The sequence below is a fragment of the Pan troglodytes genome, chromosome 15, assembly GCF_028858775.2.
Source record: "Pan troglodytes isolate AG18354 chromosome 15, NHGRI_mPanTro3-v2.0_pri, whole genome shotgun sequence".
In the NCBI taxonomy this organism is placed as follows: domain Eukaryota; kingdom Metazoa; phylum Chordata; class Mammalia; order Primates; family Hominidae; genus Pan; species Pan troglodytes.
In genome coordinates, this window is record NC_072413.2 from 22,581,940 (window position 1) to 22,609,037 (window position 27,098).

Genomic DNA, 27,098 nt, shown 5'->3' on the forward strand with positions numbered 1-27,098 from the left:
CAGGGACCAGCCAAGAACCTCGACTTGCCTCAGTTGGGGCGGGCTGCATCTCGGTCAGGCCCTCAGTACCCCATCAGTGCTACGTCTGGCACACTGGCTTCTCCTTCACTGCTCAGGCACATTCTTTCTTTCTCTGTGCCTGTTGCTGATTTCATGGAATCCTTCAAGCCAGGGATACCACCACCACAGTCCCACAATAGTCCCAGGTGTCTGTTGACTCTGCCTCCTACAATGTCTCGTCTGCTCACACCTTCACTGCATCACATCCCAGGGATACTGATAGCGGGCCAGCCTTCCGGCTACTCCTCTGGTGTCTGCCTCTCTCCTCCCTCTAGTCCATCCTCCCCATACCTCAGCCCCAGTGAACTTCCAAAATTCAAATCTGATGATTTTACGTTTCTGCTTAAATCCTCCCGCAGCTGACAGTGTTAATGCTCGGCCCAGATCCCCCTTGAATTTTCTTTTTCCATTTTTGTGCATGACACCCCACTCTGTCCTTTCTTTTATTATTTTTTATTTTTATTTTATTTATTTTTTTATTTTTTTCGAGACGGAGTCTCGCTCTGTCGCCCAGGCTGGAGTGCAGTGGCACGATCTCGACTCACTGCAAGCTCTGCCTCCCAGGTTCACGCCATTCTCCTGCCTCAGCCTCCCGAGTAGCTGGGACTACAGGTGCCCGCCACCACGCCCAGCTATTTTTTTGTATTTTTAGTAGAGTCGGGGTTTCACCATGTTAGCCAGGATGGTCTCGATCTCCTGACCTCGTGATCCGCCCGTCTCGGCCTCCCAAAGTGCTGGGATTACAGGTGTGCGTGAGCCATCGCGCCCGGCCTATTTTTATTTTTAGACAGAGTCTTGCTCTGTTGCCCAGGCTGGAGTGTAGTGGCGCAATCTCGGCTCACTGCAACCTCTGCCTCCCGGGTTCAAGCGATCCTCCTGCCTCAGCTTCCTGAGAAGCTGGGATTACAGGTGCACGCCACCACACCAGGCTAATTTTTGTATTTTTAGTGCAGATGGGGTTTCACCATGTTGGCCAAGCTGGTCTCGAATGCCTGACCTCAAGTGACCCACCCGCCTCTGCCTCCCAAAAGTGCTGGGATTACAGGTGTGAGTCACCGTGCCCGGTCCCCACTCTGTGCTTTCAAGGCTGGCACCTGCAGCCCTTCTTGGAGGACTGCCTTTGGCCTCCTGGACTGCTTTGCCCTGGGTGGCAGTGTACCCAGTGACTGCTCTGTGGTCACTGAGCACCATTTGCTGGTGGTAGTTTTGGTGGGAATAAAAGCCCAGAAAAACCTTGTCCCAGGCTGGAACTATTCTGAGGCCTTACACACCAAAGCTGTTCCCTCGCATCATGCCAGAGCTGCTTTCTGCAGCTGAGAGGGTGCTCGTGCTTGGCTTCACCAACCCTGCTTACTTGTCTCCCTGGGAGTACTTCATAAATCACTCAGGGTCTAAGGTGGATCCTCAGTGGAAACCTATCACCCACAATTTAAGTCTCAGTCATATATCTTTACTCCACTCTCTCTCTGGAAATGTATTCCATACTGAATCTAAATTTAAGCCACATCAAACTTCTAGCTGTTCTGCTACTTTTGTGTCTCAGTACCTGCCTTTAAAAACAAACAAACAAACAAAAAACCCACCTCCACCCCTCGCCCATCCTTTATGTGTCTGGTTAGTCTCGCCCCCTTCCTCAGTTCTCCAAGCATGCTGCTTCTTTCCTCCTGTGTCCTCAGGGCACTCTGGGTAGTTTACTGCAGCACTCATCTAGCCAAATTCAACTAGTCTTCCCTGGTGTCTTGCATGGGGCTGGGCAGAGAGTTTCAAAAAACAAATGTCTTTGAATGAGTATTGATTCCCCAAAATGTCCTAGTGCTCTCTAATGTCAGGCTTCTCACATCCTGAATCTCTTCTATCTTCAATCAAAAGTGACTGTTCACGTGCCATTCCCTTGGGTGGTGTACTCTGTGGCTTATGTTTCTAAGATGACTGAAACTCGTCAGAGAGAAGCACAGTGGTCTGCTGTGAATAGCACTATTCCTTCTGGTTTCTTGGGATACCAGGACCGAGGTCTTACTCCACATCTTATGGACTCCTGGGGTCCCAGTTCACTCACTGCCTTCAATAAATGGAAGGTCTAGATGACTTCTAAAATCTCCCATGGCTGAAATGAAAGTCTTTTGTGGGCGGGGGCCTGGTCTGTCTTGCTCTCTGTTCTATCCTGAAGCCAAGAATGGTGCCTGGTGCAGAGCAGGCTGTTAGATTTATTTGTTGAGAGAAGGAATTGACAATTTTTTTTTTTTTTTGAGATGGAGTCTCACACTGTTGCCCAGGCTGGAGTGCAGTGGCACAATCTCTGCTCACTGCAACCTCTGCCTCCCGGGTTCAAGCGATTCTCCTGCCTCAGCCTCCCGAGTAGCTGGGATTAGAGGCATGCTCCACCATGCCTGGCTAGTTTTTGTATTTTTAATTAGAGATGGGGTTTCACCATGTTGGCCAGGCTGGTCTCGAACTCCTGGCCTCGTGATCTGCCTGCGTCAGCCTCCCAAAGTGCTGGGATTATAGGCGTGAGCCACCGTGCCCGACCAGGAATTGACTATTTCGATGGTTATGTATTGCTTGGTGCTTTATATATATTATTTCATTTAATTCTCAAAGTGGTGGAGTCAGGATTTGCATGACAGTTTATATGAGTTTGAAGTCCATGCTTCCCTCATAATATCTTGAGACTTTAGGAGACAATGCCATCATGGAAAGTTTTGTTCCAATGGTGGTTTTTGTTTGTTTGTTTTTTGTTTTTTTGAGACTGGGTCTCACTCTGTTGCTCAGGCTGGAGTGTAGTGGCGTGATCACGCTCACCAAATCCTCCCACCTTAGCCTCCTGAGTAGCTGGGACCACAGGTGCATTCCACCACGCCCAGCTAATTTTTTTTTTTTTTTTAGATGGAGTCTTGCTCAGTCACCCAGGCTGGAGTGCAGTGGCACGATCTCGGCTCACTGCAACCTCCCGGGAGGTGGGTTCATGCCATTCTCCTGCCTCAGCCTCCCGAGTAGCTAGGACTACAGACACCCGCCACCACGCCCAGCTAATTTTTTTTCTTTGTATTTTTAGTAGAGACGAGGTTTCATCATGTTAGCCAGGATGGTCTCGATCTCCTGACCTCGTGATCCACCCGCCTTGGCCTCCCAAAGTGCTGGGATTATAGGCGTGAGCCATTGCGCCCGGCCCCAGCTATTCTTTAAAAAATTGTTTTGTAGAGATGGGATCTCCCTATGTTGCCCAGGTTGGTCTCAAACTTCTGGGCTCAAGCGATCCACCTTCCTCAACCTCCCAAGGACTGAGATTACAGGTGTAAACTACTACACCCAGCCCCGTTGGTGGATTTTAATGATGGCTGTGGAAGGCTGGAGGTGGTCCTGAGGCCCATCTTCTTTTTATACCACATAGGCAACTGCCTGTGCTCATCAACCTCAGGAGATAACAGGAATTTAGGCTGGTAAGTGGAAGAGGGTGAGCAGGTGCTGAGGAAATCTGATCACTGTGATCTGCTGCCACAGCAAATGGTGGCATTTAGGCACACAGTTCCAAAGGTTCTATACCAGTCACGTACTGATAAGCCAGCCCTCTCTCTAAAAGAAAGCCTTGATTGGTAGCATTTGTGGACTTCCATGGGACATGTACTGTCGCCATGGCTGATTCAAGACACCACATGCAATCACTGAATGAGGACTTAGAAGAGATGTGCATCAGAAGCTCTCAGAAGCTGGTGAGCCACTCCACTTACCACTGGAACAGTAACTGGGGACGGTCCCCAGAAAGCCACAGGAAGACTTCTGCCGATCTTGTGGGCAGCCTGGGGAAGCCTCAGCTCTCACTCTGAAGATTTTGAATAAGTAAAATGATTTATGTTTCTCTGATTTATGGCAGCCATCCCATCACTTTGGATGGTTATCTAGGCTGTCGGGTGGAAGGTTCCCTCAGAATAGCCCTTGGCTCCTCTTAGGAACACACCCCATTGCCTTGCCTCAGGCTAGGACAGCCTCTTGCATAGGCAAGGCAGCTCTATAGGGCTCATGCAATTAGTTCTGCAGAAAGCAATTCAGGTAGAACCATCCCGAGAGGAAGGATGAGAGTTGTTGGTGTCACAGCTATTCCTCTGTCCCTCACTTGGATTCAGGCAGTACCTTCTCCCCAAGTTCCAGGAAATCATGAACACCAAGGAATCTGCCTTTGCTGGACTGGGCCTCAGCCAGAGATCAGGCCCAGCTAGAAGGTAGCAGGCATCCCTGAAGAGATGGTGGAATGGGGGTGGAAAACCAGTGTGAGACTGGATGTGCCCGCTTCTAGCTGTGGAGCGACTCTGCTCCTCAGCTGGGGCATGGGAAACAGGTCTTGCAGGGCAGAGCAGGAACAGATCTGGAGGAAAGGGGTCTTGTCCTGGGGCAGAACCCCTTGAGAAGCTTCACATTTATACATCTTTGAGTCTTTCTCCCAAATAGTTAACATGTTGCTGAGCACAGAATCAGCAGTCAAAAACACATTGAAAGAGAAATGAGATTTTTATTAGCTCCAAGAGCATTTTTCAATACTAAGGCAAAAAGTAAAAAGAAGGACAAGGAAAACCAAGGCACAAAGAAAGGACCTAGGCGCACCCCAGAACTCACCGCGGACACACAGCAGAGGGCTTCTCTTCATATCAAGGGTATGGGTAAGCAAGAAAGGCTGCTGTTTCATTGAGATAGGACAAACCACCAAGCCCAAATGAGAAGACAAACAGACGTGGTGTCAGACCAGGAGGGTTAGAACTTGCTAGTGTAGAGGGCAATAATCCACTTGGGCACACGGAGGAAGGAGGGCAAGTAGGAGGCCAGCCAGCCCAGGCCGGACACGTGTGAGAGAACAGAGCTCAAAGACAAATAGTCTTGGACAGGGCGGCCTGGGAACAACAGGAGGAGGAGGATTAGATTCTCATTTCCCACTCCTCAGATACCCTCACCTTGGCTGGAGAGACCGAGGGAGGAGTGGGCAGGGAACAGAGGGAACAGCAGTCAAGGCTGGCTGCTGCGCCAGGGTCCTCACCGTCCACATCCCGAAGGCCATAGCGTCGAGCAAGGTCACAGGATGGCAGCACCTTACCACTCAGGCTCAGGATATTGGGATCTGCGGGCACACAGACAGGTGGAGATGGCAGGCAGGGGAGTATGCAGAGTGACAAGGTTTGGGCCCGGTTGGACAGGGCACTGCTGAGAGCCCTGGAGCTCAGGATCCCTGGAGAACTCTTTCTTTCTGTTCCTAGGAAGGCTCTTGGGCCTTGGACTTTTTCCACACTTCCCAGGAGCCTGCTCCTAAGGCTCTCAGACCTCAAACTGGGAATGCTGACCCCTTGGGCCTCAAAAAGCAGAGAAAAGAATGACATGTTCCTCAACCAACTCCCGAGCCAGATCTGGGCACTGGATGCTACCGCACTACACATCCTCCATGCCCTTTCTTATTACCAGCTGCCCCCAAACTTCACCTGTTGCCAAAGCCACCACACATTTGCCACTCAATTCTGTGGTTTCCGCAGATGAGAAGGCTGATTTGAACTGAAACACAGGGGCAGAGAAGTGAAGGGTTAATTTCCAAGAGCACTGCCCAAGTCTCCTCCCCATTTCAACTTCTGTTCCAGGAGAAAAAGACCAAAGACCAAAGAGGCCAAAGACCTCAAGCAGGGCCTGTAGGACCCAAAGTACTGGCAGGTGCCAGAGCCACTCCTCCCCACATCCAGGTGAGCCCTGTGCCCTGGCACCAGGATCTGCTGTCTTTGCTAAGTGGAAGGATCTGGTAGTGCCAAATAGTGTTTGGACCTTCTAAGCTAGCTGGTGTGGGGGTCAAGTGCATGGTCTTTGGAGCTAGACAGCCTTTCCACTTAGGACATATGTGACCTTCAACAAGTTTCTAAACCTCTCTGGGTTTCAGTTTTGCCATCTGTAGAATGGAGCTGGTATCTCCCTTACAGGATTAAAGGAAATAATGTGTGTCCCATGCTCAGCCCTGCACCTGCCACAGTAAGCACCTGGTGAGTGGGAGTATCTGATCTTGTTATTGTCTTGTTATTGAGGATGCAGAGGCCGACTCCCCTGTTCTCTGCTTCCTTCGCCCTCCCCTTGCCAACCTGCTTCAACACAGAATCCTGCAGGACCTCCTCCTTTGCCATATGCTCCTTCAGCAGTTCTGTCTGCACAATCCCTGGCCACAGAGACACACAGCTGACCCCATGGCGCCGCAGCTCGTGGGCACAGTCAGCAGCCAGCTTGTCACACTGTGGAGAGGCGGAAGGCAGGGTAAGAGCCACCTAGCCATGTCACTTTCCTGCCCTGCCCTCTCTGCTTCTACTGTGAATGCTCCACCCACCCTGTCCTTCCCAGGAGCCCCAAGGTCTCAGCTGCCCACGCTCCACAGTGTGATGCCTACTCTAGCCAACCGAGAGGAGCACAAGCAAAGGAACTGTCCATGGATGAGGCAGAGGAGGAGCTGAGAGGAGCCAGCCTTACCATTCTGACCACTGGGGATTGTACCTCCTGAGCTATAGGTACCATCACTGTCTTTTACCTCCTCAGCTCCTATGCCACTGGGTCCTCACCGCAGCTTTGCCCACACCATAGGGGACGTTGAACATATACTGCAGGCTTCCTGGGGAGGAGATGACCACGATGAGCCCCCGGCCAGCCGGTACCATCAGCCGTGCCCCATACACTGAGCAAAAGTAGTGGCCTCTAGAAGGTGGGGCAAGGGAAGAAGGAATGAACCGTGTTAGTGCTGGCCTGGGTGCCACAGCCTCTGGCAGCTTCCCCTGCCTTCTGGTGCTTGTTGTCCACTAGGAAGGCTACATAGGGTGGGTTAGCGACCTGAGGAATTAGGGGCTTGAGGCCATATTCTGAGAGGAAAACTGGTCAAAATAACCACTGACAGATGAGAAACAGCAATCTTTGGAAGAAGAAATGGAAGGCAAGAGCCCTGTCACAATAACAATTACAAACAAAATTGTTCAGGGGGAGAAAACTTAAGAAATGTATAGTGTCTACATAGAAAAACTATAAAACCATGACAATAAGTACAGACAAAATCTTTCAAAGCTAAGAACTGACATGTAAATCATCATTTCTATGTAAATCAATCCATAGATTCAGTCAAATTGGATTATATCTCAATAAGACCTTTTGGAGGAATTGATAAAATAATCTAAAGCTCAATGAGAAGAATAAACGTGAGAACAGCCAGAAAAGCTGGGCACGGTGGCTCACGCCTGCAATCCCAGCACTTTGGGAGGTGAGGGGGGCAGATCACTTGAGCTCAGGAGTTTGAGACCAGCCTGGCCAACGTGGTGAAACCCCATCTGTACTAAAAATACAAAAATTAGCCAGGTGTGGTGGTGCGTGCCTATAGTCCCAGCTACTCGGGAGCCTGAGGCAGGAGGCTCTCTTGAGCCCAGGAGGCGGAGGTTGCAGCAAGCTGAGATTGTGCCATTGCACTCTAGCCTGGCTGACAGAGTGAGATTGTCTCAAAAATAAATAAATAAATAAAAATAAATAAATAAAAAGAAAGAGAACAGCCAGGAAAATTCTGAAAAAAGGACTAAAAAGACTAATGTCTTGTGGGTGAGGGGGATTGCTTTCCCTACCCCTGCTGTCACCCATATTAAAATGCACAGGGGCCAGGCATGGTGGCTTATGCCTGTAATCCCAGCATTTTGGGAGGCTGAGATGGGAGAATTGCTTGAGGTCAGGAGTTTGAGACCAGCCTGGCCAACACAGCAAGACCCCATCTCTAAAAAATAAAATAAAATAAATTAAAATGTACAAGACATAATAGTTAAAAGAATGCAGTACAGATGTAACAGTAGACTGATAAGTCAATGAAACAAAACAGAGAATAATTAGATACAAGTGTATGTGAGAATGCAATGTATTACAAAAGGAACCTGTCAAATCAATGGGGGAAAGTTGGATCATTTGGGACAACTGACCAGTTATTTGAGTTAGGGGAATTGGGTCTCTGCCTCATTTATTATTTTAAAATTAAGCCTAAAAGGATCAAATATTTAAATATAAAAAATGAAAGCACAGAAGTACTGAAAGAAAACATGATCAAATGTGTTTATAAACTTGAGGGGGGAAAGGCTTTTCTTAGCATCACACCAAGATAGAAACTATAAAAGACTGACAGATTTGACTTAAAATTAAGATACACACACATACACACACAAATACAAAGATACATGTATATTTCTGTGTATATAAAGAGCAGGGCGAGGCTGAGTATGGTGGCTCATGCCTATAATCCCAACACTTTGGGAGGCTGAGGTGGGTAGATCACTTGAGATCAGGGGTTCGAGACCAGCCCAGCCAACATGGTGAAACCCCGTTCTCTACTAAAAATACAAAAATTAGCCAGGCGTGGTGGCAGGTGCCTGTAATCCCAGCTACTCGGGAGGTTGAGGTATGAGAATCGCTTGAACCCAGGAGGCAGAGGTTGCAGTGAGCTGAGATTGCATACTGCACTGTAGCCTGGGTGACAGAGCAAGATTCCACCTCAAAACAACAACAACAACAACAACAACAGACGAGCGGGGGGAGTATGCATGTGAAAAATGAGTGATAAATTGGGAAAAATATTTGTAAAATAAATGCCAAAGTCATTTGTTTCACAGTGATCTCTTATAAATTAATGCGAAAGTCAAAGATGATTTACAAAAGAACAAAGAGCCAATAAACAAAGGGGAAAAAAAGTTCAACCTGACAAATAGTGGAAGAAGTATGAATTAAAACCCCTTTATATATTTTCGGCTTATTATAGTAACAAAGCTTGCCTGAGTGCATGAGCTGACGCTGCCTGGTGTGGTAGAGGACATGGGGAAACACATATTCCCCTTCATTGTCTTGATATAAAAAATTGGTAGGGTCTTTTTGTAGGACAGCTTGATAATATTTATTAAATCTTTAAAAAGTACATATTCCTTGTTTTCTTTTCTTTTTTTCTGTTTTTCCCACAGTCTCTATAACCTAAGGGAAGTACATATTCTTTGATCTAAGAATTCCACTGCTGCAACAAATAAGGGATTAGAGAAATAAATGATCATACATCCTCCCAATAGAATACGTACAAGTATTAAAAAGAATGAGAGATATTTACATGAAAAATCTGAAAGAATGTATGCCAGGCTATTAATAGTAGCTATATATCAGGCAAGAGAGCAAGGGATGGCATTGAGGGGAATAAGATTATACTGGTCTTCAGATTTTTTCCATATTTAAAAAAAGTAACACACACATAACTTGGTAACCAGAATAAATTTCTTTTGCATAGGGAAAGAATTAGGACCTTCCAAATGAAAACAAGTAGAGTTATAGTTTTAAAGGAAAGTGCAGCCCAAGGTAATACAGAGGAAAGGCAGTAAATGCGCATGGGGAATGGGTGGGCAGGAGGTGCTGGGGGGCTGTCAGGGGCTCATCAAGGGGCCTTTACCTTGGATAATTCATCAGGGCCCAAGGTCGAGGGTCTGGGCCTCTGCCTTGAATCTCTGCTTCAGGGTCAAAACCCTGGCCAGCAAGAGATGAGGGTGTGGAAGGCACCTCTCTTTGGAGGCTATGGTCATGAACACTGGCCAATTTCCAGCTCTTAAGGTGTCCCTTTCTTGCCTTTGGCCTCACCATCCTCCTCTGTCCTAATGATCTTCCTTCCACTTTGGAAATCACAATTGCATTCTAATCCTGCTTCCTTGGGATTGTTACCAGAGTACCAAAATTGGAGCGGTGGGTGTTCTTACATGCTTTAGTCACAGATTTGCTGATAATCTCGTGGTTACTCCCACAGGTGACTGATCACATCCATCAGGCATGACTTGATTATATGAGAGTGTAACATCATTCCAACAGTAACAGAGGCATAACTGGTGTGCATTATGCTAGGCGAATTCTAAATGCTGTGTTTCATCTCACTCCTGGGCTAAATGACCCTGTGTGACCCAGTGATATACCTGCTCTCCCAACTCTGACCCGGCAGTGCCCTTGCCTGTGGGTGTGGAGTGAGGATGTGGAGACTAAACAGCATTGGTGTTCGCTCCTTCTTCTTAAGCTTCTCCCAGTCTAAAATAAAACAATTTCTCCCTCTAACCATTTTGAAAGTATAGACTACAGGCTGTGCGCATTACTGAGAGGAGGAGGCTTCCTCCCTTCTGGGTCTTGCATTTGGATGGGCAGAGAGTGAGGCAGGAGAGAGGCCAAGGGCTTGTTCCAATGAAAATTACTGACAGAGTTGACATTCTCAGGTACAGACTCACCTGGATGGAACTTCTCCAGAGGTAAGTGGGACAAATGGAATGGAAGGGAGAAGAAAGAGATGGGGGAGGCCAGAGGGAAAAGGAGAGGGCATGTAAGGAAAGGCCTGGCCGTCGAGTTGGCTAAGTGAGTGAGGGAACATGGGTCCTGGCAGTGGAGCACCCACCTGAGTCCGACGTTGTTGATATCATCCCACATGGAGGCAGGGGTTTCCCAGAATGCCTTATTCCTGGTGTTCAGGATCGTCTGGAAGGCACAGGGAGGGTGATGAATGATCTGAAGGTAGGGAGGTGTGAGGGGCTGGGTAATGGAAGGGACAATGAGTGGGGATGAAGATGCAGGGGTCTGAGGGGGAGGTCAGAAATGTGGAGTTGGGAACAAAGTTCAAAGGGTACCTGGACCCCTGCATAAGCGTTGTTGACCAGCACATCTAGACGCCCTTGCTGTTCCCGATCCACTTGCTCAAACAGGCTTCGCACTTCACTCTCCTGGCTTGAATCGCACACCACAGGCACACATCGGCCCCCGAGGGATTGTGCCTGGAGTAGGACAGGGGATATGAGCTCACATTCACACATGGGTGTGAGTCATGACAAAACTCCCCAACCAAAAGTGGGCTTGAGAACTGAGAAGACAATCAATCCTAGGAGAGCCTGCTGCAGAGGCAACATGGCAGGCAACGCTGCCCTCTGGTGTCTGTTTGAGTAGTTTCAGGAATGATAGGCCTCGCCACCACAGAGCAAGGTGAATTGCCATGTAAGTTTTAATAATCTACAAACATTTACTGAGGCCCACCATGTGCACAGCATTGTACTTTGCAAGTAGAGGGTAAGAACAAGTGAGGCATGGAGTCTGTTCTTGAGAAATGAGTAAGCATCCTTTTCCTTGTTGTGGTCATTTCCATCTCTCATGCCCTTAGCTCCCACCCTATACTACTCACCTAAAACCTCTACTCAGTCCCAGCTGTCTTACCCTCACTCCACCAATGCTCCTGCTTGGTAACTGAAAAAAACCAAAGCTATCAGCCATGAATGATTTCTACTTCCTGGTCTGTCTCACTCTCTACAAATGCCCACAAACCTCCAACTTCAGAGGAAGAAGAGTCCCTTATCTAAGAACAATCCTCCTATTCTCCAAATTTATGCTCTGGGTCCCCGCCTATTACCCGCCTTGCCTGAACTACTGCAATGCCTCCCAACGACCCACCTGACCTCCAGTCTGTCTGCCTTAAATTAATTCTTCATAATCCAGCCAGTATGACCTATCTAAAACACAAACCCTGTTCAAAATCTCCTAACTGGATCTCCATCTCTTAGAGAATGAAGCCTGAGTTCTCTATTAGGGTCTTCCAAGACCCACTCTTTCCTCTCCAGCGTCTCACTCACTACTCTTCCCTTGCATTATCTCACACATCTACTCTTTCACACAGCGTCCCTATGCTTATGGAGCTCCCTCTGCTGGAATGCTTTTCCTAACTTCCTTTACCTAATTCTTACCTTTCAAAACTCAGTTCAAGAACCACCTACCTCCTCCAGGACGCTTTCCCAAACCACTTTCCCTAGCCACTCTCCTATGTCATCTGGATGCTCCCCAACACCCCTAGAGTATTCTGTGCATATCTCCCTCTTATAATTTACCATATTCACATTACATTGAAGTGACTGCTTTCTGTACCTGACTTCCTGTTGGAATCTATCTTCATTTTTAATTTTAATTTTTTTTTTTAGAGACAGGGTCTCACTGTCACCAGGCTGGAGTGCAGTGGTGCAATCATAGCTCACTGCAACCTCGAACTCCTGGGCTCAAACGATCCTCCTGCCTCAGCCTCCCAAGTAGATGGTACTACAGGTGCAGGCCACCGTGCCTAGCTAATTATTTAAAAAATATTTTTTGTAGAGACTGGGTCTAGCTATGTTGCCCAGACTGGTCTCCAACTGCTGGCCTCAAGTGATCTTGCTGCCTTGGCCACCCAAAGTGCTGGGACTACAGGCATGAGCCACTGTACTCCACCATGGACTGAATCTCTGAAGAGCAGAAATTAGATTTTATTAGTCTTGGTAACTTCAGTGGTTTACCAATGCCTAGCAAATCATGGATACTCAAATATTGATTTAACTGAAGTCTAGTAAATAAGTAAAAAATGTGCAGTTCAATAAAGTCTTGCCTGAAATAGAGGAAAGCACAGGTCCACAACCCTTTAGTTGCAATTCCAAAATCTCTGCTCTCAAACAAAAAGTTTTTTACTTTTCTTTCTTTTCTTTTCTTTTCTTTCTTTTTTTTTTTAATACAGTGTCTCCCTGTGTCGTCTAGACTGGAGTGCAGTGGTGTGATCATGGCTCAACTCCTAGGCTCAAGCGATTCTCCTGCCTCAGCCTCCGGAGTAGCTGCTGGGACTGCAGGAACGTGCCACCATGGCTGGCTCAAACACAAAGTTTTTTCATAAAACTCACTTGGCGGCAAAATTCTACCTTACCTGAAGTTATTTACGGGGTTTTTAATTTCCACTTTGAATAAATATTCACATCTTGTTGAGTAGTATTATAGTTTCAGGTAAGGGATTAGGAAAGGGAGCTGTTAAGTGGAAGGGCTCTCTCGGGTGGTTTCTGCAACTGTGGTCCCAGAGGAAGCACTCACCTCCTGAGCAACAACGCGAAGGGTGTCCAGATGGCGGCCAGTGATGTAAACTGTGGCGCCTGCTTTGCAGAGCTGCAAGGCAATGCCACGGCCAATACCCCTGGAGGCACCAGTCACCACACACACTTGGCCATTCATGGGAGCTGCCATGACTCACAGGCAAAGGAGGAAGGTCTGTGGAAGCAAAGACTTACTCTGAGGGAAGCCTGGAGACTGTGTGTGTGCTGGGGCGAGGTTGGGGGGTAGGGGGGAACCTCACTAGGGCTAAGAGGAGGAGCCAAGGTAAGAATCCTTTGAGGGGAGAGGAGTCAGAGGCTGACAACTGGGTGCGGGCCTGAGGACAAGGCTGTCTTTTGGGAGGCCCAGAGAGTGAAGAAGGGGCTGAGTGGGACTGTCCAGAGGTGAACAACTACTACGACCCTCTGAGTGTGGCTGCCTGGATGGGGGAATCTGGCGCGGCAGCCCCTCGGGGCGCGTCCACGCAGAGTCCTGGGCTATCTGAAGCTCCGGTCCCTGGCCTGACTCAGTCCGGCTGAGCCAGAGGCGCAGCTTCCGGGCCGGGGATGAGCGCGAAGCCTGGAGATCCTAAGCCCTAAGTGGGACGAGCGTGTGCCGCTTACCTGCCACCTGCGCTGCCGCTGAGGTCTGCAGATTGCGGGGCTGCGGTGGAAGTCTGGGTTCTGGCCCAGATTGAGCCGGCGACGTGGAGGCAGTGTTCAAGGATTGATTCTGTAGTAGGACCCGGGGCGATTCTGTGCTGAGGTCGAGGGGCAGAGTCCCGGGCCAAAGTTAGAACCTGCGGATGGGGGCGGAGCGATCTGGGTGACACACCCACCCCGCCCGGCTGGGGCGGCGCGGAACTATGACGTAGTAGGTGCGTCAGGAGCGCGCCCGGGTTTCTAAACTTTGTCTGGGTAAGGCGCACGCTTGGCGACGTCGAAGGTCCGTCCGCAGTTAAGGAAGCTTTTGCAGCCGGACAGGTCGCGAAGCACACATGGGGCAGGGTCCGCGCTCTCCACACAAGGTGGGGCGCCGGTTCCCAGCTGGTGGCAAACGGGGGCGCGGGGCCAAGGGGTCGGGGCGCCCCTTACCAGGCCGTAAGCGGCAACCCTGGCCGCCTCCGGATGGGCGCTCGGAGCCGGCTCCAGATTCGCACCCGCACCTGAGCCCGGAAGCTCTGGGATATTTCCGCCGGGCGCTGTCAGCATTGAAAGAGGCTCCCGAGACTGGGGAAGAACGAGGTAGGCAGCAACTTCGGGGTTTAGACCAAGAGCATCAAATCCAGGGCAGGCAAGGAAACTTTCTAGGGTCGGCAGGGCGTGGGGACTTAGTTTCATTTCCCATGTCCTCTTCCTCGGCCTCCGACCCACGACCCTTGGTTAAGCGAGGGTACATAACTGTATTCTCTACTAAGTCTCTTCAAAGTGTGTCTTTCTTCACTTTTCCAGATCTGATGGTGCACAATATTATGAAGGAAGTAGAGACTCAGGCCCTAGCTTTGTCCACGAACAGGGCTGGCAGTGAGATGCTGCAGGAACTGTTGGGATTCAGTCCCTTGAAACCGCTTTGTCGCGTATGGGCTGCTCTGCGCTCTAACTTGCGCACTGTGGCCTGTCACCGATGCGGGGTCCATGTATTACAAAGTGCTTTGCTACAGCTCCCTCGATTGCTGGGGAGTGCTGCGGAGGAGGAGGAGGAGGAGGATGGAAAGGATGGTCCCACGGAGACCCTGGAGGAGCTGGTCCTGGGACTAGCCGCTGAGGTGTGTGATGATTTTCTTGTCTACTGTGGAGACACACATGGCAGCTTCGTGGTCAGAACTCTGCTTCAGGTGTTAGGAGGGACTATTCTGGAGTCTGAGAGAGCCAGGCCCCGTGGTTCCCAATCATCTGGTAAGTATTACAAGAGGAAAGTGGACCTAGGGGGAAGAAGAATTTAGAAAGTTCAGAATGAGACAGTAAACAGAAGAGTAAGTCTTCATGGGGGAGCTTGACCTGGAAGAATTAGCTTGACCTGTCCTAATCTGAACAGGGCTTAGCAAGCCAAAGATTAGTGTGTGCGGAGGCCCAGAGGTAGGGATGTACAGTTGTGTTTGGGGAAGGCTATTAGAATGGACGCAGGAGGAGAAATTTTTTTTTTTTTTAAGCATGACTTAATATACAAATGGACTTACGCAAAAGTAACATACACACTGGACTCAAGCAAAAGTTCAGGAAACAATACCCTTACTACATGCAGCCCACTCTGTTATTTTTTTTTCCTTTTCAAAACTATTCTGCTCTATTTCATTAAAAAAAAATGCTAGTTGAGACCACTAACTTGATTTCATGGTACAGTCTTGAGCTGTGATCCACATTTTGAAAAACTGGGAAATAAAGTTAGCGAGTTTAAATGAGGCTTTATTTTGGAATGCCTTGAATACCTGGCTGAGGAGGTTGAACTGTCTTCTGTGGACCATGGGGAAGCTGGTTGAAGTTTCTTAGAAAAATTAAGACAGAAATGTAGTCTCAGTTCAGTCATCCAGAAGAGACATTTAGTTGTACTACATCTGTTCTGCATCTCCAAGCGGACCTTGTTCATCTATGGAATTTTTCTCTCCTGGATGGCAGTTTGTGATCTCCCCACTGCACATGTTCTTAATCTTCCTTCAGAAGCACAGAAGACCCCAGCTCAGGAATGTAAGCCAGCTGATTTTGAAGTCCCTGAAACCTTTTTGAATCGCCTTCAGGACCTGAGCTCCTCCTTTCTGAAGGACATTGCAGGTAAGGAGGGAAGTAGGAGGATGGTCTCGTATCTACTTTTCTGGAGGTCATCTTACCACCAAGCAAGGCCCTTACATCAGGTTATTCCTCTTCTTTTCAAACCTGGTCTGGTTTGATGTTCAAAGCACTTTGTATAGTCCCTTTGTGTCCATAGTGCCCTGTATCTTGTTGCCTAAAGTTTGAGGTTACGCAGGTTGTCTGGATTTTGAGAAAGCTGCTTTATTTCTGCCCTCTCTCCACAGTGTTTACCACTGATAAGATCTCCAGCTTCTGTCTTCAAGTGGCTTTACAGGTTTTACACCGCAAACTTCCCCAGTTTTGCGCTCATCTCTGCAATGCTGTGATTGGCTACCTGAGTACTCGCAGTTCCTCAGTAGATGGCAGGTATGGTCAGGGCCTCAGGATCGACCCAAGTTGGCGGGGCTGTGTGAAATGAATGAGGTGATGTAGTGCAACTGTATTTTGCATGAAATGGAGTTAAGACTGCCTGATGCCCTTCTTGTCCCTAGTCCCCTACTGCTATTTCTCCGAGATCAGACAAGTTCCAGACTCCTGGAGCAGGTCCTGCTGGTGTTGGAGCCCCCAAGACTCCAGAGCCTCTTTGAGGAGCACTTGCAGGGGCAGCTGCAGACCCTGGCTGCACATCCCATTGCCAACTTCCCTTTGCAGCGCTTACTGGATGCAGTCACTACCCCTGAGCTGGTGAGTTGGAAACCTGAGCTGGATCTGTTTCTGCTAATTCTTGATCACTGGACCTTATTTTATGGTCTGTCTGCCTCTATATACCTTTGACATTGTGCTGGCCATTGCCCTTGAAAAGCTATTCTTTGAGGTTTTCCAGAGCTTAGGATAAAGGTGCCCACCTTCTAGTGAGGATTTGTTTTGACTTCTCTCAGGTATGAGGACCAGCAAGAGACTGGCTTTATTCAGGTTTACAGCTTGAGGTTCCATGGCCCACCCAGACTCTGGTACTTGGCTATAAGCCCACATGAGTGCTAGAGCTGTTGCCATAGCTTCTCTTTTCCTTTGCTGCTTAGGACTAAGGTGGGCTTCCCTGTGGTCTCATGCATTGGGTGTTAGAGTGGAAGTGCAGTTTAATTTTAGTCTCCCCTTGCTCCTAGTGCTCCCTTACACATAGGGAAGAGCCACTTAAAGTTCCTTCCTGTGAGGTGGCACCTCTAAGACTGCCCCCTTATCCTGGGCCTTATCTAGCCAAACAAAAGTCCTGATACTGGCAATGCTTTTTATGTTTTATCTAGCATTTTTAGTTGTTTTCGTTGGGAAGATTTCTCTGAATAATGTGGTCCGCCATTACCAGAATGCCAAAGTTACATTCCATGTTTCCCATCAGCTGTCCCCTGTGTTTGAGGAGCTGAGCCCTGTCTTGGAAGCTGTATTGGCCCAGGGCCACCCAGGGGTAGTCATTGCCCTGGTGGGGGCCTGTCGCAGAGTTGGGGCCTACCAAGCCAAGGTCCTACAGCTCTTGTTGGAGGTGAGTGGATATTACCCACAATCTGTTTATGCCCTCAGTTCAACTTCTACCTGTTAGGACTTATCTAATCTTAAGTTTTTGTACCTCTGGACTCAGGAAGTCTAATGCCCAAGGAGTTCACAGGAATGGGGGAAAATGAGGCCTATAGGTGCCCGCCACCATACCCAGCTAATTTTTTTTTTTTTTTTTGAGACAGAGTTTTGCTCTTGTTGCCCAGGCTGGAGTGCAATGGCGCAATCTCAGCTCACCGCGCCTGGCTGAGGCCAAATGTTATTTCACAGTCCTGGAACAAAAATTGTCTCCCAGAACTAAGAGAAAAGTTTATTTAAGGGATAAACATTTATTCACCCCTGTATGTGATAGAGGCTGGGGATACAGCAAGGCATGACATCTGCTTTCATGGAGCTCACATTCTTGTGGAGTTGGGCCTTCTTTCCTTTCCTGAAGGTGTTCCCTTAAAGTTGAGGTTAGGGACGGAGAAGTTCTCAGGTTCATCATATTTTGTCTTCTCCTTTAGGCATTCCACTGTGCAGAGCCCTCATCCCGGCAAGCGGCCTGTGTGCCTCTCTTTGCCACTTTGATGGCTTATGAGGTGTACTATGGACTGACGGAGGAGGAGGGGGCAGTGCCTGCAGAGCACCAGGTGAGGCAGGGGAGAGGCCAAGCCAGTGACTAATTGGGAGCCAGGCCTCCCAGGGTTTAGCAAGCGTCTGACTTCTGAGGTGAGAGTGGTGACTTCATCCAGGTGGAGGTGGCAGTTTTCTGGGGATGGGCTCATCCACCTGGCTTGTTGGTGCCTCCTAATTTCCTATCTCTGCACTGCCAGGTGGCAGTGGCCGCAGCCAGAGCCTTGGGGGATGTGACAGTCCTTGGGTCTCTACTGCTCCAGCATCTGCTGCACTTCTCCACTCCTGGTCTTGTACTTCGAAGTCTGGGTGCCTTGACGGGACCACAGCTTCTGTCCCTGGCCCAAAGTCCCGCTGGCTCTCATGTGCTCGATGCCATCCTGACCAGCCCCTCTGTGACGCGCAAGCTGCGCCGCCGTGTGCTGCAGAACCTAAAGGTTAGATTTCTGGCTTTTGCCTTGATTCCCCACCATCATCCATTTAGAGAATATGAGCTTTCCCTGGACTGTACCTTCAGACTCAAAAAGGCTATGTAATTCCTAGACTATTTTAATTCAGCCCTTAAACTCTTCAGAAAATTCACTCTCCACAAGCCTCCAAAATACACTTTTGTGGATTTTGCTAGGGAGACCTACTTTGCTTGTCTCCATACAGGGACAATATGTGGCTCTGGCCTGTAGTCGCCATGGCAGCCGTGTGCTAGATGCCATCTGGAGTGGAGCAGCCTTGAGGGCCCGGAAGGAAATTGCTGCTGAGCTCGGTGAGTACCAGCCCCTCTCTTTGATGTTTCCAGACTCTCCCCTCTCTTACTCCAGATCACTGGGTAGCTGGGAAGTCTACTGAAATTCAACAGTCTTTAGTTCCAAAGGGTGGTCTTGCTCATGGGTTCTTAGCAGTCTGCTTTCCCCTTCCCTCCCGCTGACTGATTGTGTAGTCCTCTGCCCTCACCCTGCCCTCTGACTTCTGTTCTTTGGAAAGTGAAGTGTTCACTTTATCCCAGTGGCAGTCCCAGGGTCTGGGGGAAATGGAGGGATCTTTACCTCAGGTAGAGTCTGTCTTTGAGCATGGTAGTACTAAACATGAGTGGTTCCCTTTGCAGGGGAGCAGAACCAGGAGCTGATAAGAGACCCTTTCGGCCACCATGTGGCTCGAAATGTGGCCTTGACTACCTTCCTAAAGCGGCGAGAGGCTTGGGAACAGCAGCAGGGTGCGGTGGCCAAGCGGAGGCGGGCATTGAACTCCATACTTGAAGACTGAGGCTTTGGATCTGGGACTGGGTGTTGATGGGGGAGGGCAAAATGGGGTATCCACCCCATCCCTTTCCTGGTTTAAATTGGAGTCAGAAGTCTTAGTGGTAAATATTTGATATTTTTATTGGAAATGTTTTTGTTAGTTTGAGGGGAAGGGTATGAAGACAGATCTCAAGGTAAAGTCAGAGAGGGCTGTCATCAGTATGCTGGGGAGTTTAGGGACAGGAGGCATTGGTAGGGGATTAGATGTAGCAGCAGTCAGGCTGGGATCAAGATGCCTGGGGGACATCTTGATCTTGGCCTTTCAGGGCAAGTGGGAGGCTAGAAAGGTGGCTAGGAAAGAACAGCATTCTTCAGGTAAGGGTATAGACTTGGGATGTGAGGCGTTATGCTGAAAGGTTCTGTCACGAGGGGATCAGAGGACAGTGGGGAAATTGGGTGAGTTATCTAGCCTGTACTGTCTGCAGGTCCTGAAATTTGATGCTGTCATAGTCTTTGCAGTGGGTCGGTTGGAATGATTCTGGGGGCAGAAGCTCAGAGCCCCTTAGTAGGAATGGAGGCGGCCCTTCTGCTGCCACTGCTCAGCCCCCTCCACTGCATGACGAAGGGTGGAGGAAATTCCCAGCAACATATGGCCCAGGCCTTGCAGCAGTGTGGAGGTCCAACGAAGGAGCTCCCTGAATGGCAGAGACAAGAGGAAATCAGATGATTTGGAAAACTTGGGAGGAAGCCATCAAGCTGGGAGATGAGGACTTTCCACAAGCAAGAGCTAACTAGGGGTAGGTGGGTGCAAGAGGAGGAATTATGGGGACTATCCAACTGTAGGGGATGGGGCAGTATGACATGTTGATTTCTGACCTGAGTACTTTCTTTGGGCCAAGTCCTTGAAAGTCACAACTCATAGAGTAGAGCCCGTAGAATGTGGCTTTGACATTCAGGCTGCCAAAGAGGTCTCGAGGGTTTTGCTTGTACACGTCAAAGGTGATGCGGGCGATGTCCTTGCTGTGCTTGGGCCTCTCCCGTCCCAGGCCATATGACAGCACTCCACTCTGTAGGACACCCTTGTCAGTGCAGTAGATCCTCATACCAGACACCCACCACTAATCTCCATCAGCACTGGGTCAGACCCTCCCTCGCTTGGACTTTCTGTCCACTGTGTGACATCCTTGACAATTCCACAACTCCCCCTGCACCTGGTCCCCAGGATCAGGGTTAAGCTAGAGAGGAAGCCCGGGAAAGCTCTAAAGGACAGGCATTGGAAGCAGCCCCAGTATAGGCCTCTTACCCTTGTAGGGCTCCAGCTCTGACCAGACTCCAACACCATCAGGCACGTGTCATCCTCCAGCAGCTGGAAGAAGTCCTCACTGTCCACTGCAGTTCCATCCTCCTCTAGCACCAGGGTTAGCACTCCATTCAGCAGTAGGGTCTCCAATGCCTGCCCAATGGCAAGAAGCAAGAAGGAAGGGCAGGTCTTATCCCATGCCCCTTCCCTCTTTAGCTGCCCAACATCCATCAGTTGGCTCTAGACATTGGTCGATGTCCCACCTTGACTTTCCGGCACTTTGATACCTCCTAAAGGCTGCAGCTCTCCGTGTTCTTCAGTTTTTGGGGGATCCTAGCTAGAGGCTGACCTTTTTCCTCTTTGCTCCTACCATGTCATTGGCATCTCCCCTTGCTCCCCTCCAAGTCACTTCTGGTTTGGAATTGGAAAGCAAGCCAGGTTCTCACGAAGTCCACCCTTCTGTCTTATCTACAATGCTGCATCTCACTTCCCACACCCTCAAGAGTTCTCCAGAAGTGTTTTCAGTAATAGTGTTTAACCTTTTTGAGTCCTTACTCTGTGCCAGGTATGAGGACTTTACCTACATTATCCTCTTACTCCTTTCAACAACCCTAGGAGGTGATGTATTATTATTGCCTTTTTATAGTTGAAGAAACTGAGGTTTTGATAGGTTGAACAACTTCCCAAGGTTTGACAGGCAGGAAGTGGCAGAATCAGAATTTGAACTTGATTTGTCACACAAATCACCTTTCCATACTAGCTTCTGAATTCCGTCCCTCGAACTCTCCCTATCTCCTGCTAACCCCGGTTCCCATAGAAAAGCTCACTAGGTGGAAAATGAACAAATTGACCAGAGCTCATTAGGCCCACTCCGCTGCTTTTAGCCCTCAGAGGGAGGGGCAGCTGTGTGACTTCAGCCCTCTGCTCCATCATCACAAGTTGCCACTGTTGTGGAGCCCCTTGGCTACCCCTGCTATAGGAACCGAGGAACTTGGCCTACTTACTTTGGCTAGCAGCTCCTGGCGGGTGGCAGCTGTCAGGCCTTTCCGGATGGTCCGCTTGTGATCACAGACACGGAAAGGTCGCTGGGGTGGTGGAGCTGAGGTCCAGACCCTCCGTCCAAACTCCGAGCTTATATTAGATACTGACCTGGTAGTTGAGAAGAAAAGTCAAGAAGGGGCGAGGAGGGGCTTGGTGAGTGTAAAGGGCATGATGAGGGTAGAGTGGCTAGAGGGCTAGGGAGGGAGAGATCTAGGTTTATCGATTAGGGATGAGGGAGAGACCATGGAGTGCAGGTGGGGGCGGGTGGCTCAGGAGCTTGACAAGCCCACTGTGGAGTGGGGAGCAGGAGAGGAAGGGGTACTGGTTAGTCTCCTAGGGGCTGAGTGGAGTATTGTTGCCCTGCCTATATCCCCTAAAGGTGGAGGGTAGAGTGGAGGGTTAGCAGTCACCTGAGTAAGTCACTGGGGTTCAGAGCTGAGAGGTACTCCATGGTGGACCGGAGAGTTCCTTCCCTGGAACTTCTGGGCTGGGTGGTTCTCTCCTGTGCTGGGGCTTTAGTGGTGTTTTCTGTTACAAACCTGGGATCTCAGCCCAGGACAAGGTGGGAATGAGTCAAGCCTGGACTCTGGCCCCCCTGCCTGGCCAGTAAGAAGGGCAAAGTCCAAGGGGAGGGATGAGGGAGGGGCCAGATGGGGTCCTGGAGGAAGAATTGCCTGGCAAAAGCCATTGGAGCTTGTATGTGTGTCTTTGGTGATGACATGTGTTGTGAGGGTAGATGGGAACCATGTAAAAGGATGAAATGTGACTTCTGGTGTTTTTTTATTTCTATGGAGGGAATTTCTGGGGACGGTTTCTGGCTCTCAGGCTCTGAGAAGCTGCAGTTTATGAGTGGCTCTGTGTGTGCTGCCACCTACTGGAGAAGCCATAAGCTGCAGCTTTAGGAAAAGGGAACCCGGGGCAGAGTGTGGGGAAGTGGGATGGCAGCATGGCAGGGCTTTGGAAAATGAGAGGTGAGACTGTGTCCAGGAAGGGTGTAAGGAGAGGATGGATCCTGATACATGGATTCAGGATCATTAGGGTCCTGTCTGGGACACTGGCCTTCCTGCTTACCTGCTCCTTCCTTCCTCCTTGGTCGGAGGAGGGGCTGGCTCACTGCTCTGGCTTCATTTTCCGGAGCTGCCTGCTGCAGTCACACTTAGCTCATCTTCTCTCACTTTTCTCCTTTTGCCAATTAGTGGACGTGACGGAGATGTGAATGGGGCAGGGATGTCCTTTGATGGCATCAAGACTTTAGCTTCTGGTGCGCTGTGTCCCAGCTCTGATTTCAGTTGCAGCCGTGATGGATGGTTGCATGGAAGCTGAGACTCTCACTGACAGTGAAACCCTCAAATGAACACAATCCCTGCTTTCCTGCCAAGGATCCTTGTAGGGTCCCCCAGCTTCCCCACTTTTTTTCTGTGTCCTGACAAACACAGAGTAACTTGATTGCCCTGTGACCTGGCCAGCTGCATTTCCCCTACAGGCTTGAGCCCAAGCCAGAGCCTTGAAAAGGTATTCAGGTTGTTGCCCAAAACACTGAAAAAAACTGGCCCTGGCCCTGAACCAAATACCTTGAACCCTCGTAAACTCCATACCCTGATCCCCTTGTTTTGGATATACCCAGGTAGAACAACTCTCTCTCACTGTCTGTTGTGAGGATACGCTGTAGCCCACTCATTAAGTACATTCTCCTAATAAATGCTTTGGACTGATCACCCTGCCAATCTTTTGTCTTGGGCAATCTATACTTTTCTCAGAGGTTCCCAAGGCCTAGTGAAGGGACTTAACATACTCTTAATGGCTTTACTCTCTCTTGTTTTACCTTATGCCCTCACTTCCTGAGTTAACCTCCCAAATACAGGATCACCTGTACCCAAGCCCTTAGCTGAAGAATACAAGATCACCTGTACCCAAGCCCTTAGCTCAAGAATACAGGATCACCTGTACCCAAGCCCTTAGCTCAAGAATACAGGATCACCTGTACCCAAGCCCTTAGCTCAAGCTCTGCTTTGGAAGAACCCAAACTAAGACAGTGCTCCTGGTGCCCTCCCCAAGCAACCTCAAGTTCTGGCTGTTACTTGAGCAGAGGCCTTTCTTTTCCCTTCCCCCAGCTCTATCCATCTGCCAGGCCCCCCTCAAATCTCTTCATTTCCAAGTTTTGCTTGACTTTTCCAAGAAGAGAGGGCTGCTTCTTAGTATGTCCCTACTCATCCTTTCCTTTCTTGTCTTGTATCCTGGTGCAGCCTGGTAATGGGGCCTCTTCATGGTTGTGTGTCATGACTCCCTAACCATTATGCCTCCATGCATCCCCTGTTCCTCCTGGAACCTAGCACCATGCCTTACATGGAAAAGCTGTCATTGACAGCCCGGTGAGAGCCCTGAGGGTGGAGTGACTGGGGCAGGGCCTGAGGCAAGAGGTGGGAGGAGGTAGGAGGCCAGGGGCTCAGCCGGACCAGGAGACTGGAAACAGGCAAAGATAAGGCAGGTGGGGGACTGAGTTGTTTGGGTCACCTCTGCAGGCCAGAGAGACCAGGCAACATACACACTGCAGAAGGTGGGCTGGGAGGATTGGGGCCAGAGCTGGGGGAGGGATGAGAACAGAAGCAGGACCAGGATTCAGCAGAGTCCTCCTATTTCCTTCCACCGCCAGGGAATCTGCCCCACTTCAGCTTGTGCTGTTTCCTGGCAAGGCAGGCTCTCACATGCCTGGACGCCTGGGTGCGTTGGTGATGGGAAGGAGCAGAGTGAGGGAGGGGCCCCAGGAGAGGCCCAGGATGAGCCTCATCTTGTCCCTCCCCATTCTTGCCTTAACCTCTGCAAATGTGATAGGCACAGGACAGGAGTAGGCACCTCGCCCACTGCTGCTTAACCTTTCAGCTTCTCCAGGCCCCCAATCCTGCTTGCTCCCAGCTTGGTAAGTAGATCTGTGCACGTCCCTTTACACCCCACCATCCAGTTTTGCCCAGATGTGCTAGAATGGGGCTGGACAAAGGAGGAGGGGCCAGACTAGAGGAGTGGTGGTAGAGATAGTGACAGCCTGGGGTGAGGACTTTATGCCTGTTTACCACTGAGCTCTGGGAAGGAGGCCAGGAGTGGGGCAGGTCAACTGACTGGGAGCAGGGGATCTGGGTTCCAAGAAGGAGTTGTGTTTGAGGTGGGGTCTGGGTCCTCGTGGAAGTCAGGACTCCCAGGCAGAAAAGAGGCAGGCTGCAGGGAAGTAAGGAGGAGGCATGGCGCCTTCTCATCGGGCATCACAGGGGGGGTTTTGCCCCACCCCTGAACGCCCTCTGTGGCGCCTTCCACCCACCTGTAGGCCCAGAAGGATGTCGGTCTGCTACCGTCCCCCAGGGAACGAGACACTGCTGAGCTGGAAGACTTCGCGGGCCACAGGCACAGCCTTCCTGCTGCTGGCGGCGCTGCTGGGGCTGCCCGGCAACGGCTTCGTGGTGTGGAGCTTGGCGGGCTGGCGGCCTGCACGGGGGCGACCGCTGGCGGCCACGCTTGTGCTGCACCTGGCGCTGGCCGACGGCGCGGTGCTGCTGCTCACGCCGCTCTTTGTGGCCTTCCTGACGGGGCAGGCCTGGCCGCTGGGCCAGGCGGGCTGCAAGGCGGTGTACTACGTGTGCGCGCTCAGCATGTACGCCAGCGTGCTGCTCACCGGCCTGCTCAGCCTGCAGCGCTGCCTCGCAGTCACCCGCCCCTTCCTGGCGCCTCGGCTGCGCAGCCCGGCCCTGGCCCGCCGCCTGCTGCTGGCCGTCTGGCTGGCCGCCCTGTTGCTCGCCGTCCCGGCCGCCGTCTACCGCCACCTGTGGAGGGACCGCGTATGCCAGCTGTGCCACCCGTCGCCGGTCCACGCCGCCGCCCACCTGAGCCTGGAGACTCTGACCGCCTTCGTGCTTCCTTTCGGGCTGATGCTCGGCTGCTACAGCGTGACGCTGGCACGGCTGCGGGGCGCCCGCTGGGGCTCCGGGCGGCACGGGGCGCGGGTGGGCCGGCTGGTGAGCGCCATCGTGCTTGCCTTCGGCTTGCTCTGGGCCCCCTACCACGCAGTCAACCTTCTGCAGGCGGTCGCAGCGCTGGCTCCACCGGAAGGGGCCTTGGCGAAGCTGGGCGGAGCCGGCCAGGCGGCGCGAGCGGGAACTACGGCCTTGGCCTTCTTCAGTTCTAGCGTCAACCCGGTGCTCTACGTCTTCACCGCTGGAGATCTGCTGCCCCGGGCAGGTCCCCGTTTCCTCACGCGGCTCTTCGAAGGCTCTGGGGAGGCCCGAGGGGGCGGCCGCTCTAGGGAGGGGACCATGGAGCTCCGAACTACCCCTCAGCTGAAAGTGGTGGGGCAGGGCCGCGGCAATGGAGACCCGGGGGGTGGGATGGAGAAGGACGGTCCGGAATGGGACCTTTGACACCAGACCCTACAACCTGCTGCCCTTCCCTGTCCCTTTCCACCCCCCACCCACCCTCCGGAGGTCAGTGTTCTGGGGCATTTGGGGACCCTTCTTTGACTAGAGTTTGGATCTGGCTGGGTAGGATTACTATACACTTGGGGCAGGCCCAGGCTCCTCCAAACTGAGGGATTATGAGGGTGGTGATGGTCCCTGTTAAGGACTATTGTGTGCTTGCAAGTTGGCATGTACCCATGTGCCAGCATTGCTTACTTGTTGCCAATAGCTGTTATTGTGAAATACACTGGGAAGCCATTAGATGATGACTTAAGTGTGCTTCCCCTGGTGGTTCTTCATGCCTGAGTTGTACTGAAGCCACCTAGTTCCCTGCTGGGTCAAGCCAGGCTGGGCAGTGCCAGCCTTCAGTGGCATCTTGACCTGCCCTCCTCAGCCCAGGTGCCCTGGTTCCACAGGCCAACCCATAGAACCACTCTGGAAATAAAGGAGAAAATGGAAGGAGAGGTATGGGAGCTTGGATGAGGGGTAGGAATGGGATCCATTCTCTGAGGCTTATAAAAGCCTCTGAGGAGGAAATGGCTCTGAAGGGGAAAATGAATCTGTGGGGTTTGAAAAGGAAGTTTTCCTGCCTGTCTTGTGTTTGGTCCAGTGAGTGTGAGACAGGCACACAAGGAGTGGACAGTGGTGTAGGGGCCCTGGGAGTCTGAGACTTACCTTGCCCCCTGACCATCTGATCCTCCCTGCAAAGGCCACCTGACGTGAAAAGGAGCCAGGAGCAAGCACTCAGTCGGGAAGTTTGGAGGTTGGCCATCGGGGTATGAGGAATGGCAGGAATATTTAGAGGACAGGAATAATTTTTCAGAGAAGTGCCACATATTCTTTTTCTCTTTGCCAAGTCTGGGCTCCTTCTAAGATGCTGCTAGCTATTCCTAGCCCGTTCCCCAATACTTCTCTGCCCCCACCTTTTGGAATCCTTATCTAGGTCTAAAAACGGTTCTAGATCCTGACCCCTTTGATTGGGGGATGTAGAATGGGATTCTTTTCAGGGGACATCCACAAGTACACATCTGTGGTCACTAAGGTGACCAGCTCATCCCAGTTGGCCTGGGACTTTCCCAGTTTAAGCACTGAAAACTCCTTGTCCCAGCCCTGCCGGTTTCCCAACAAACTGAGATGGTTGGCCGCTCAAGTGGCTACCCTGACCATCACCCCAGGCTCTACTTTAGCGACTGCTCACACCTCCCTGCTTCCCAGACAGAAGTCAAAACAGCAAAAGAAACCCAGTCCCCAGGGTCAT

At 50.7% G+C, this 27,098-nt stretch overlaps 4 protein-coding genes and 1 long non-coding RNA gene across 13 annotated transcripts in view; 3 read left to right on the forward strand and 2 right to left on the reverse strand.

Moving 5' to 3' along the window:
• LOC104001983 (uncharacterized) overlaps nt 1-12,845 on the forward strand; it is a 27,798-nt gene extending 14,953 nt beyond the window's left edge. For 2 of the 6 annotated variants that reach the window (XR_010151076.1, XR_010151078.1), the window contains 5 exons: nt 5,670-5,768; nt 6,000-6,059; nt 6,170-6,324; nt 6,409-6,572; nt 12,608-12,845. This is a non-coding gene — a long non-coding RNA (uncharacterized LOC104001983). Of the gene's footprint in view, nt 1-5,669; nt 5,769-5,959; nt 6,060-6,108; nt 6,325-6,408; nt 6,573-12,607 lie in introns of all 6 variants that reach the window. The other 4 variants (XR_010151075.1, XR_010151077.1, XR_010151079.1 and 1 more) reach the window with 3 other exon arrangements.
• On the reverse strand, nt 4,542-13,823 carry DHRS1 (dehydrogenase/reductase 1). The gene is made up of 9 exons (XM_509871.9): nt 13,572-13,823; nt 12,952-13,125; nt 10,713-10,856; nt 10,484-10,563; nt 6,624-6,756; nt 6,156-6,302; nt 5,517-5,586; nt 5,081-5,161; nt 4,542-4,937 (listed from the first exon to the last, which is right to left on the reverse strand). Exons 2-9 carry the CDS (start codon nt 13,099-13,101, stop codon nt 4,801-4,803), a joined length of 942 nt encoding a protein of 313 aa, XP_509871.5. The 5' UTR covers nt 13,102-13,125; nt 13,572-13,823; the 3' UTR covers nt 4,542-4,800.
• NOP9 (NOP9 nucleolar protein) lies at nt 13,808-22,170 on the forward strand. Of its 2 annotated transcripts, none has more exons than XM_009427596.5 (10): nt 13,808-14,192; nt 14,400-14,843; nt 15,561-15,713; nt 15,956-16,097; nt 16,223-16,415; nt 17,065-17,205; nt 17,723-17,848; nt 18,032-18,268; nt 18,486-18,591; nt 18,931-22,170. In XM_009427596.5, exons 1-10 carry the CDS (start codon nt 13,946-13,948, stop codon nt 19,086-19,088), a joined length of 1,947 nt encoding a protein of 648 aa, XP_009425871.3. In that variant the 5' UTR covers nt 13,808-13,945; the 3' UTR covers nt 19,089-22,170. The 2 variants fall into 2 exon arrangements, with proteins under 2 accessions (XP_009425871.3, XP_522808.4); XM_522808.8 differs by having other exon boundaries at nt 15,603-15,713.
• CIDEB (cell death inducing DFFA like effector b) lies at nt 19,180-21,915 on the reverse strand. Its single transcript, XM_009427595.4, has 5 exons — nt 21,815-21,915; nt 21,368-21,512; nt 20,367-20,516; nt 19,940-20,130; nt 19,180-19,758 (listed from the first exon to the last, which is right to left on the reverse strand). The coding sequence occupies exons 1-5, from the start codon at nt 21,853-21,855 to the stop codon at nt 19,626-19,628; spliced, it is 660 nt and encodes a 219-aa protein (XP_009425870.1). The 5' UTR covers nt 21,856-21,915; the 3' UTR covers nt 19,180-19,625.
• LTB4R2 (leukotriene B4 receptor 2) lies at nt 19,723-26,948 on the forward strand. Of its 3 annotated transcripts, none has more exons than XM_016925930.3 (3): nt 19,723-19,860; nt 24,282-24,318; nt 24,718-26,948. In XM_016925930.3, exons 1-3 carry the CDS (start codon nt 19,827-19,829, stop codon nt 25,802-25,804), a joined length of 1,158 nt encoding a protein of 385 aa, XP_016781419.1. In that variant the 5' UTR covers nt 19,723-19,826; the 3' UTR covers nt 25,805-26,948. The 3 variants fall into 3 exon arrangements, with proteins under 3 accessions (XP_016781419.1, XP_063649341.1, XP_016781420.1); XM_063793271.1 differs by having other exon boundaries at nt 19,731-19,860; nt 24,234-24,318; XM_016925931.3 differs by lacking the exon at nt 24,282-24,318 and having other exon boundaries at nt 19,773-19,860.
• The last annotated feature ends 150 nt before the right edge of the window (nt 26,949-27,098 follow it).